Consider the following 13,233-nt stretch of genomic DNA (forward strand, 5'->3'; position numbering starts at 1 on the left):
TATATGGGGACGACCAGAAGTGTGGTATAGTAGTCGAGCAAAGAGTTTACAGCAAGTGAAGTGAAATAGTGCGAATTGTCCCAAAGCAAATATGCTGTTGAAAGCATTTATAGTTCTGAGTGGTTTCCTGCTGCTTGGGGTTCATTGCAATTTATACAGGTAGGAAAATGAATAATGGAATTTATAGCGAAATTGTTGAAGATTTTATGAAAGCAGCATGAAAATGTTTATCAAAGAACATTTTTTTCAGGAATGTTCTTGAGTGGTTGAGCTTTTAGTTTATAGAAAAAATCGACTCGTTCTTCGATTCATTTTCATTTATTGGACATAATAGAGGAAATGTGTCAGTTATTTTTGTTATGAAAAATCTCTAATTCTAAATTGCTAGAACTGAATACTAAATATGCACATTAGAAACGAGACAACCTATAATTGTAAAAAGTAACTTGATCTCAATGGTGGTATTTTCTAGAATATATTAAAGTTGTCACGCTTTCAGTTTATAAACAAATTTACTCGATTTTCGATTTGTATATTGCAAACACTAGAAAAAATGTGTTGGTGATCTTTATTATGGAAAATCTTCAGTTACAATTGAAGTCTTCTGGGCAGTTTTAGATTCGATTCATGCATAAGGAAGTTATTCAACAATAATAAAGACAAAACATCTAAATTCAAGCAATCAGGAGTATATATAGGATTAAATCGTTGAACTTGTCCTGAAGCATATATTGGTCAAACCGGCAGAACATTTAGGGATCGTATCTAGAAACATCATATGAGCTATGTGAATAAGAAAACAAGTTCGACATATTAGAATCATCTTTTAGAAGAAAATCATATCTTCAACAGAGATTTCAAATTTCACACATAGAAAATAAAAGTTTAAAGCTAAATCATTTGGAAGCAATGGAAATCAATAAACATAAAAATTCAGACATTTCACTGAATGACCAACTGGATTTAAATAGATCACCATTATTGACCTTGTTTTCTTAGAAACTGGTGTTATTATAGTCTCTGTAGACTTACGAGTATTATTATTGATGTAGAATTGATATAATATGCTCTAGGTTATCATAATTGAGGATGTTCTTGAGGTATATAAAAGTTGAGTAGGTCCTCTAGGTAAATATGATTAAGTTTGTAGTTAAGAAGGTAGTTTTTTCACTGGTGATTACGTAGGGTATATAAAAGTTAAAGTAAAGCATTGGTTTTCAATATGTTTCGCTACTGTGATAGCGAAACATTTGATATTTGCTTACTAATTGGAAATAATAGGAAAAATGTGTGATTTTTGTTATGAAAAAATCTTCAGTTCTCAACCATTAGAACTGAAGTTTGTGGTTTGTCTTTTGCAATCCCTTTTATTATGGCAGAAAGATTGAATATCAACATTGGAACTCTCAAAAAGTAACTCAGTCTCGATAATGATAGATTCTCGAATGGTATTTATTTGTCAAACTTTCGGTTTATTGAAAAAATTGTTCTAGTTTTTGAAACCATTTTCAAAAATTTTTCACGTTGAAACTGCAACCTAAAATTTCTTCGTAAAAATATTTTGAATTTATCAGGGGTGAATTGGAAGTTTGTCCTTCTAGATTGTGGAAGGTGAAAATACCCAAAAAGGCCGATGGGAAACATTGAAACACCTTTGAGAAAAACATTTTTAAATCTTTGTGAATTCACCAAACAGGTTGGAGCCCAGCTCCCTTACCCTTTTAGCTGATTTTTGTCGAAGAAGGACAAATGGGTTCATGACTGAAGGGATGTTGGCGGCATGAAGTCCTCAGACATCAGTACCGCCCTTTACGGGGGTACCGCACTTCACGGGGAAAATGCTTGATTGTTGAACATAATTGTTTTTGAAGGAAAAATCTGAGTCTAAGTGAGCATCTCCCATTACAAAGACGCCACCTCTATGATTGACGAAAAACTAAAACCACATTTGTTTTTGTGGTGAACATCTTTATTTATTTATTACAAAAATAGGGATACAAACAGAATGAATCCAAAAAAATCCTCATTTTACATATAAAAGATAGTGAGTAAACAACATATAAAAGCTGAGTACATTACACTATACACGGAGTACCTAAATAAGTGTAAAACATTTAAGGAGGTGATTCCTCATCGAAAAAAAGATAGGATCTTTCATATAAAGAAATTTCATTGGAGCATCCCTTGTTAACATACAGCCCCTTAAAGGGGGTACATAAAATTTGTATAACAATTTTTTTCACAAGCACTAAAAAGTTACAATATTGAAGTTAACCTGTCGTTTTGTACTACCAAAAAGACACTTAGCCAGAAATTTGTTTGGTTTACCCCATGGTTGTAAGGGGTGGAAAACGCAACCCCTAAAATGTATTTCCAATGTAACTTTTTGTCTTATTATTTGTTTACCATTTAAAAATTTATTTCCGATAGCCTGTTTCATTCTAAACAAAAAATATCTCTTGGGTTTTTTGACCAAAATAAACCAGTTCGCAGCAAAACATTATTTTATGAACAACTACAGAGATACATCGTCATAAATGCGAAAATACGAAAGTAATCTATCTAATAGGTCGCTATTAGCGATAGTGATAATTAAATTTGTATGACGCTGTCAGTTTGTGAATTTTCGAAATTGAATTAATACTAATTGTGTGTTGTTGTTCTGTTCTTAATTTGTTACTTTAATAATTTACTTGTTATCAAAATGACATACACAAATGAGGAAATGGCTGATATGCATTACGTTTATGGTCTGTCGCAGGGGAATGGGTTAGAAGCTTCTAGAAGATATGCTGAATTGTATCCTCAACGGCAGCATCCTTTACATAGAATATTTGCTCGACTTCATCAACGATTACGAGAATATGGTTCATTCTACAAAAGAACGCAGGATTGTGGTCGCCATCGAGAAGTACGAACACCACAGCTTGAGGAAGCAGTACTTAATTTGATTGAAGAACAACCTACTACCAGTACTGGAACGATTGCTTTTCAGCTAAATGTTGATCATATGACGGTATTTCAAATTTTAAAGGAACAACTCTTATACCCTTACCATCTGCATCGAGTACAGGCACTGTTACCGCAAGACTTTCCGAACCGTCTTGAATTTTGCAATTGGATGCTGAAAAGGATTAGAAGAAATTGTGACTTTTTGAAGACGATAGAATTCACAGACGAATGTAGTTTTTCTCGGGATAAGATTATTAATTTTCATAATTACATATGTTGTAATTATGCTAATGAAAACCCTCACGCTATTGTCGAAACTAACCATCAAGAACAGTTTTCTCTTAACGTGTGGCTCGGAGTTATTGGGGATGATTTAATTGGGCCTCATTTTCTACCTCCTCGATTAAATAGTGAAACATACTGTAAATTTTTAAGAGAAGTGCATCCAGTACTGCTGGAGGAAGTTCCTTTGGGCGTCAGAAGGGACATGTTTTTTATGCATGATGGGGCTCCCGCCCATTTTAGTCAAGTAGCACGTCAGCATTTAACTGAAACATATGCAAATCAGTTGATAGGTCGAGAAGGACCACAATAATGTATAGTAATGAATATTAATGTATAGTAATGAATATTAATAAAAAATAAAAAAAACAGTATATGAAGAACCGATAACTAATCATAAATAAAAATAGATTTCACATACTTTTTAAATATAAGGAAAGGTAACCTCAGTTTTTCAATATCATTGCAATAAGTATTGAAGGATCTGACAATTCTGCATAAAGGAGAGTTTTTTCATGAATTGGTTTTTCTAAATGGGGTTGCAAAGAGATGATGGTTTCGTAAGTCTCTGCAAGGTGTATTCAATGAAATTTTTGTTGTCAACGTAGGACAATCGAAACGTTTATTGAATAATTTGTACAGCATTAATATATCTGACATTTTCTTCCATCTGTAAGAGACAACAAAGAATACTTTTTGAAAACTGGACGGAAACTTCCATTGATTATAGAAATGTCACTTTGTTTGACGAATTTATTTTGAACACTTTCAATTCTATGTTTGGTAAATCGAATATTGTGGACTCCAAACGACAGATGCAAAGTTCAAACGACTATATACATAAGAGTAATATAGATTAAGAAGTGTTTTTGCATTTCAGAAATGTCTTGTATTTCTTATAATGAAACCCAATAAACGATTACACATATTAACGTCTTCTCAATGTGGGATTTAAAAACATTTTGGAATCCATTATCACTCCCAAATCACGTACTTCATTAACTGTTTTGATTGTGTGATTGCTAAAGATTTCTGCAAATGCTTCAAGATCATTGCAATCTCTGAAATCTGATATCTGAAAAAAGCACGAGTGTTCGTAGTTTTTAACGGTTTTCCATTGTTTTTAATGAACAACGGGAATTTCATGTCAATGAATTCATTTTTTTAAAGCATCTAATTATTTTCTCTGCACGAACAAATACAATTTCAATGTAACGGCTGCGTGTATTACTTAATGATTTCAACCTCTTAAACGTGCGGTGTTCTAGAAATTTTAAATGAGGGTACCTGCATGAGCACATTTCCACAGCGGTTTGATGACAATATTTTACCATGAATATTACCAAAATTTTGTTGGTTTTACACTTAGGAAATGTCTTGGGTGCGATCTACCATTCACACTAGATACAGCTGGTTAATTAGGACCTTTCAACAAATGATGTTCGACACTTCTCCAATGTTATTGATAATATGATATCCTCAGAGGTGACTGTAATTCCGAGGTTCGAAAAAAGTTGATACACAGACACTGCCTAAAAAGCAAAAGTGCAGTGTCATACAATAATAGAAAACATTTCTGACAAATCGACGACTTAGCCTTATCAAAAGCCTTATCACATTCTTGAGACCAGAACCATGGTACATCTTTTTTTATCAATTCATGCAATGGTCCCAGTAAATCAACTGACATATTGACAAACTTGTGATAAACATTTATCAATCCAATGAAAGATTTTAGCTCGGACATATTTTTTTGGTACCGGCGCGTTTTGGATAGCTGAAATTTTGGAAGGGGAAGGGCGCAAACCTTGCCCATCCAGACAGAAACCAAGCAATTCGATCGAAGTCTTGAACCATTTACGTTTATCTACGTCTAACTTGACATTGTACTTATTCAAACGGTTGAGCACTTGCTCCACTGAAAATTCGTCCCAAGTTTTGCCACCAATAATAATATTATCTAGGTACGCTCTAGTATTGGGAATTTGACTCAGTATAGAATCAATTGTATACTGAAACAAGGCTGGGGCACTTGACAACCGAAACATTAAACGGTGAAATCTTTACAAATCTATACAAATACAAATGATAGTAGAAAAATGTTTGCAGTTTTCATTCAACTTCAACTGCAAATAAGCATTTGACAAATCCAACTCACAAAAAACTTTGGACCCTACCAATGACTGAAAAATGTCTTCAAGGTTACTTTAAAATCCACGCACAAGCGAATTTTACCGCTTCTTGACACACACTATTGGCAAAGCCCATTGGCTATGTGCTATCTCACTGATAATACCTTTACTTTCAAGAGATGCTAGTTCCTCAGCCACTGCTGCTCGTTGAGCATAAGGCACATTATAGGATCTATGAAAGATGGGTACTACACCTTCTTTCAACACAACAGACGCTTCAAAATTTTCAATAGGCTCGTTCTTCGATCCATCGAAAACTTTGGAGAAACGAACTTTATAATCTCTCATCCAATTGCATCCAATAGAAAGAACGCCTGAACTTTTTCCAAGCCTACCACCTCCGGTCCAGGTTCAACAAGGTCTACAGTCAATGGTTCCAACGATTGATTCGGGTTGATGAGTACAGAAGACCTCCAATCTGGGTTGAATGAAGAGAGCCAATCGCGACCCAACAAGGGGCGACTCAATTCTTTACGTGTAATGATCAAGGGTAATTTGTCAATTTTTTTCCTTCGAAACACAAAGAAACATAAACCTTGCCAAACACCGATAACGATTTGCTATTAGCAGCTTTGAGCTGCAGGTTACTTTTCTCGATTTTGAGATCCCTGAAAAATCTTTTGAACAAATAAATTGGAATCAACGTATAAGATGACCCTGTATCTACTTCGAAATCAATCTCTATGTTATCAACAAAGAATTTTTGTACAAGAGGCAAACGAAGTGACACACAATTATTAATGTCCACCATGTTTGCGGCCTGTATACAATTAGTGTTTTTTGGCTTTGGACAGAATTTTGCAACATGACCTTTCTTGTTACAGTTGAAACTTTCCCAATCTCTAACTGGACATGCATTCTTATCACTACTGTGGAACTTACCACAATTTTTGCATTTAGAAAAACGTTTTTCAAGTTTAGAATTATATTTCTTATCTGATGATGTCCCTGAAGTAACATCTTTCGACTGAGCAGAAAATCTTCTTGGTTTTGCGGCTTCAAGAGCATGTTGATGCGGGTGGATTCCTGGATGAAGTTGATTGACGTCATCGAATCTAGGCTCCCCATGCATCACCCTGGCTTGTTCCAACACGAGTTCCATCTCCGAAACGATTTTTACTGCTGATTCAAAGGTCAGGTTTTTTTCAGACAGCAACCTTTTTTTAACCACGGAGTCCCGGGTTCCAAAAACTAACTGGTCTCGAAGGGCTTCATTGAGAAAATTGCCATAATTACATGTCGTGGACAATTTCTTAATTGCGACCACAGAGTCACGAATCGATTCATTTATCTCCTGGTTTCGACAATGAAATTTATAACGTTAGGCTACTTCAATGCCTTCTGGTGCGTAATGATTTCTCAGAGTAGAGCAGAGTTCGTCAAACGTCTTATCCTTAGGTTTCGCAGGCGATAATAAGTTCTTGAGGGAGTTAACTTTATCCCCGACGAGGATGTCGCAATTCATAGTTTGCTTTTCCTTCTACCTCAGAGCTACTTTCTGAAGGTTCCATTTGTAATAGTTGAACACGTTGGTTAAAATTATGTTCTACGGACGACACAGTTCCAATTAACTCGTCGCCAATGTTATGTCGGTATCGAGTTGCAACAATGTTTTAACATAAACCTAAAAATATATTGAACTATGTTTTATTAATCACATAATGATCACATGTATAAACATCGGCATCGGTAAAACCAAGAACATGAAAAACTACGGACGAAATAATCATTGACATCTGTCAGCAACAAAGGTACAAAAGCGCTCACCGCGTTTCTAATGTTGTCAACATAACAGTATCAATGGCTTTGGTTATTAGTGTTCTCATAAATATATCTGAAGATCGACTTCTCAGTGCCACAAGCCAGGCTGCTAGTTTTTGTTTTGCTTAGACGATAAATAATTTATAATGATATAATTGTTCTATACTTTCTATAATATTATGAAACAAGATCGTTAAACATCAGTACTTTGCACATTTTTGTACAGAAGTACTCTATTACTGGCTTCTTACGCAATGATTTGTCGTGAGAATGTTATGATAGTAAATAAATATTTCAAAGATTACATAGGAAGTTGAATCGCGGAAAACATTTCTACAATTGAAATCGTTTTCAATATTACTTGCCTTGACGAGTGTTCGAAAGAAAGAAATGATTTCAGTTGATATCTTCCGTATTAGTATAAAGCAAGCAAAAATAATACCGTATTTTGAATGGAAGTCGTGAAACTCCATTGATTGTTGACAAACTTTTTGTTGAATTTCAGAGGTTTGGGTTTCCATTGCTAATGTATTTATTTGAAAACTGAGCATAGATACCTGCTATAGTTGAAAAATGAGTTGTAGAACCGAATTATTCGGATGTCTTTTTGAAAAACTGAAATTAACACCAGAAAATGTGAAAATCAATCAAATATATATTTGTGAAAGAAAACAAATTGAGTGAGCCTGAATTGTATAGTTAATACATCCATTTTGATATTGATATTTCCATTTATGAAACAAACGTGTATAAAGGATACCTCAAATTGAGTATAACATAAAATCCACAAACAAAAATATATAATTTGTTATGGAAAAAATATAACAAGTAATGTGTATTTTCAATGTATGTGCAAAATGTATGTTCAATATGTTCAAAATATACGTTCAATGTGTTCAAAATGTATGTTCAACAGTTCTAATCTAGGATACCTCTTCCTATTCCTTCTTTCTCACTGATTAATATCAATGTGATTTGAAAATATAGTGAAAAACTTCACTACTTCATACAGATACAATTTTGTATACTCTGAATATATATTTTTTCAGATGAGAGTCATTTATGTGTCAAACAGTGAGTAGCTACTTATTATCAACGCCCTCTTGAAACTTCAGCGAAGATAATAAACATGATAAAGTTGAATTTTTTATGAAATGTGGTTTTGAAGACGATATTATTCTAAAAATTGTAATCATGTGGTTAACAAGACCTAGACGTTATGAAAATTCCTAATTCAGATTAAAACAAATCTCTTCATAAAATAATAGAAAGACCCAGCTTACTTTGTTAATCATTCCTCCTATTCAGAACTGTTTCTCACTTGAAAGGCTGGTTGAAAATTGTCCCTTTTATTTATCATGTATGTAAGTACATGTTGTTTCCAATGAACAGTAAAGGCTCATCATCACTTTCATCCTTTTTCTTTTGCAGTGACCTGAACCTCTTCCACGACCTCCAACAGCAACCTTACAGACAGACATGGAACTTCGACGTACCTCATTTCCAATCAAGAAACGCTGCTTACCCAGGAGATGATACAGAAACAGACCGAGAACCCCTAGCACCAGATTACAAAGACCCTGCACCCTCGAGCTCCGAACAGAAACCGATTTTGGCGCCGAAGCCGAAACCTTCAAAGAAACCCATCGACGCTGTCCTTCCTGGAGGAATCATAGACGTCGACGCCAGCGGAATAGGAAATCCTTTAGCAGGTCTGGGGCCAGATTTTGATTTCTCTTCGTCGTTCAACCTGAATTCGAAACCGTTTGGGTTGGGTGATATATTCGGCGGTGGGTTCAACACCAACCACTGGTGGAAAGGGTGAGTAGTTGTTGACTTTTCTTCAACATAGGACATTATGGGTCTTAGGGTTTCAATTTCTTAAGACCACCTACTCCAATCGCACCCAAATTACTTTAGCGTAAGCCGTCTATTTAACTTTTATCTATTATTTCTTATATTCTTCAATGTAAGACACTCCATCATATACATAATTGAACATCTTCAACCTTTTCCATAGTTCAGTTATTGCCCTTTGTTCAACATTTCCTAGGTTTCAGGTTCACGTGTTTTGACTATCATATCCAGATTTCCAGTTTTTCAGCCAAAATACTTCTTTGTGTACTACAAACTGCAGCAAGATTGTGAAATACTACAGTATAGACTTTCATACAGTTTCCACAAAGATTTAGATGTATAAATTGATAAATGTATAAGTTTGAAAATGTCCTTATATGACGAAACTGCAGTAACGTTAGTTACAAATAAAAGTGGTAAAAACATAGACAGTTTCAGTTCTCTTTTCTTCATTTAGATGTATAATTTATTAATTTAATGGACTGGACTGTTCTAGAATTTTCTAGGGGGCGAAATTCCCAGCTCTTTTCCAGCTCTCGTATTTTCAAAAGCACGCTTATATAAAAAATGAGAGCCTTCTTCATGACCGATCTGAATTAGAACAAGCAACAATGACGACAAAATGAACTTTCTTTGAGGCAACATAATAACAGTTCAGTACTTAGTGTTTCCTCCCCTAGCTCTAACGATGGCCTGCATCCTCTTGGGTATACTCCGCAAAAGTTCTTTGATGGTTTCCTGTAGAATTCAATTCCACTCTTCCTGTAGAATTCAATTCCACTCTCTTAATTCTGCAATTGAGTTAGGAGCTGGATTTCGTGCTCGTATATGTCTTTTTACGATGTCCCAAATATGTTCCATATGATTTGCGTCAGGACTGTTTGGTGGCCACTCCACTGCCTAAAGTCCAACAACTTCAAGATACTGGGTGACTGTTCTTGCAACATGTGCAAACATTATCATGCATTAGTACGAAAACCAATGAAGCCGCCGTGAGGTGAAACATGCTCTTCATTCTTAAATTCATCTCTATAAGATTGGTGCGACTGTCCCAACTAATGCCACCCCACAGCATAATGGAACCACCACAAAAGCTAACGTTACGTGCAAGATTACATTCTGCGAAACGTTCTCCAGATCTTCTGTTTACTCGACCACATCCATCTGGTTTCCATAACAGTATTCTCGTTTCATCTGTGAAAAGAATTTTCCCCCACTGATGTTCATTCCAGTTGACATGGACTCTGGCAAATTGTAACCGTCTAGATTTGTGACGTGGCAGAAGCCTAGGAACTCTGGCAGGGCGTTTTGGATTTAAATCAACCTCTTTGAGTCTTCTTAGAATTGTTTTGACAATTATGTTAACTTGTCTTGTGCTCAGTAAATTTTCTGAGACGCGGAGCTGTAAGCGTGCGATTTCGCAAAGATTGAATTCTCATATATTGGTCATCTATTGGCTACACGACCGCCGAATTGAAGTGGAAGGATAGCAGAGGTTATGAACATGTCAAAATAATGTATCTGTTACATAATCAATCAACATTTAGGCATATGGGAATATGGGAAAGTTGCAGAAAATAAAAGTGTATTTTTTTATAGAATATAATCAGCATACATCATACATGATTTGAGATTCAAAGAATTGCAAAGTTTTTTGCATCAATTTTATGTAATAATAATGAATGAAGTATATAATTATTATATTATTATAATTACAATTTTGTTCAATTGGTTACCGAACGAAACCTTTCCGCCTGAAACTATATCTGAAATAAAATACTTCGACGAAGTATTAAGTAGATGTAAATCTCTGCAGACAGAATAAACCAGAATGTTCAAGTACAAACCCGTTCTCCATTCTTCGAGAAACTTCATTACTGTTGTCGTTAAAGTGGTTTCGAATGAATCATCAGGCCGTAGCAACAGTATTGTTGTGCTTTATCAACATTCACGAATCCCACTTGAAATTCACTTCATAGGCGTGCTAGAATATTTTCCAGAACATTCACCAGATTTTTTCATCAATTAACTTGAAATCTTTTTTATCGTTCAGATGTGTTGGATTCTCAGAGATAGGACTTTTTACTTTCATGAATAGCTTATTCGTGAGAATGTATTTGAAAATATTGGGAAATGAATCTTCGTAGAGAATTGGAAAAGCCACACATTGCCACTTTTGAAAATTAGGGCTAAAAAACCTTCACGTCCTCAAAATACTGACAATATAAAGTAAATGATGGACGCAACCTTGATGAACCACATTATTCAAAAGTGAAAAGAGCTTTTTTCAAATGGACCAATGATTGAATTCTTCAGATAAGTCAGTTAGTTTAACTACTCAGCAACTTCGGTCAATTCACATTTTTCATTCACAACAATCTCAAGACAGACGAATTATGTGAAAAATATATAGAAGATGGCAACAGACAACAAAAATATTTCACTAAACGTACCTATCATGTAATGGTTTCAACTGCAACTAACCCGGATATTCAAAAAAATGCTAGCAACACGGAAAATCTGTAGAAATACGGACGAATATGTAGGTTTCGCAACAGCGCTTAAAGGATGATATTGGCTGAGGTATTATCAGTAAACTAGACAAATGGACAGTAGCAGTTGTCTCTTCTAGAACTGTATCACAGTTGCACTTTTGCAAAAAAAAATTAAGCTTTGCAGAAAGCGCAAGTTGAAGGGCTTCACTAGATTTGGGTTATGTATGTACAAATGACCTTAAAGGTCGCAAGCATCATTCAACATCAGGAATTGTAAAGGGCCGAGAAGCCCAAATTAACACATTTTTCTGTTTTAGTTTTTAAATTGAAGTGTATTTGGATTTGGTTTTTTGTTTGTTTTTGTGGTTTTTGTCTGTAACAAGATGAGTAGGGCCAGCTTGGCCAAATCGGAAATTCTGAAAGATTCGAAGTCGGTTTAATGGAAAAAAGTTGCTGCTTAGAGCTCGCTTGAATAACGTTTCAAAATTTAGGATTTCTTCGTTAGTTCCGGAGATATTTGAAAATAAATTCGCCAATTTCGTTTCAATTCATTGACGCTATTCGATAGGATATTGAAAAACAAAACATCGATACTCTTCAAAATATACAAGATGGATTTTACAGATGTTCAATTTGACGTTCCGTCTCTAAAAAACCATAACCTACTTTCATTTTTTATATGGATCCTCAAGGAAGAATCACCCGGTATAGCTCAACCTTCTCGGTGACGTCTTCACTGGTATAAATTTCAAAACTTCAAAACTGGAAATGTTCGCTTTTTCCGTTTTCAGAAAATTCAATTCGTAGTCATGGATAATATGTATCAAATTCAATTTGTTCCTTTCAAAGTAATCCCCCTCAGATATGATATACTTGTGCCAGCGTTTTTCCAATATTCGAAGCAATTTTGATAAGCACTTTGAGCTCTCTCAATCGTCGCTAAACGCCGTCCTTTCATGGGCCTCTTCAATATTGGGAAAAGAAAAGAGTCGCAGGGGGCCAAAATCAGGTGAATACGGTGGCTTGTACCATTCGTAAACATTTTTTTGACTCAGAGTACAATCACCGTATGCCACTGTCAACATTCCAAGTATTTTTGAGCACTTAATTCCATTTTGCACACAAAATTGTGTGCAAATTCTCTTCGATAGCAGAAAATCGCCGAGCACGCAAATCACTTCTAAGTTTTATGCGTCTCAGCAACAAACTAAACGGCTGAAATTGTGAACATGTGTTCGAGATGAGTGTACCAACATAAAAAAATCGCCAATAAAATGTACCTAGCCCGCGAAATTTGAACAATCAGCTTCCTTCATTTTCATCCTTCCTATCATGGCTACACTTCACAAACCGTCAATTTTTGTTCATACTTTTCGATCTCGACAATTTCAAAGAGAAATTGACATGGCCAAATTTCATGTTATCATTACTATCTTGTTATTGTTGAAAGATACTTTTTTGTAGCATCTTTTTCAGCATTTTAATTATCTTTCAGGACCAAAGTCCGCCTGTCTAAAATCCTTCTATTTCAAATATGTTTTTTCGTTGTCCAGCTGAAAATTATACAACATTTTGATACTTAAGACGTGAGTTACTGGGTTAAAAATCGATTTCAAAAATTGCTACTCATTCAGTGCCCAGCTGCTTCGTTCAGCTGGGCACTGAATGCGTTCATGGCCATGAAGATAAAAACC

General features: G+C 35.1%; 1 protein-coding gene across 1 annotated transcript in view; it reads left to right on the forward strand.

Annotated features, from left to right (window-relative positions):
* mfas (midline fasciclin) overlaps window positions 1–13,233 on the forward strand; it is a 46,181-nt gene continuing 32,948 nt past the window's right edge. The window contains exons 1-2 of the mRNA XM_023160134.2: window positions 1–159; window positions 8,619–9,008. Of these exons, the coding sequence (XP_023015902.2) occupies window positions 92–159; window positions 8,619–9,008 (458 nt within the window). The 5' untranslated portion in view covers window positions 1–91. The remainder of the gene's footprint in view (window positions 160–8,618; window positions 9,009–13,233) is intronic.

This window comes from Leptinotarsa decemlineata, unplaced genomic scaffold, assembly GCF_025532065.1.
Source record: "Leptinotarsa decemlineata unplaced genomic scaffold, Ldec_3_MD MMD2_tig00000882_RagTag_RagTag, whole genome shotgun sequence".
Classification (NCBI taxonomy): Eukaryota; Metazoa; Arthropoda; class Insecta; order Coleoptera; family Chrysomelidae; genus Leptinotarsa; species Leptinotarsa decemlineata.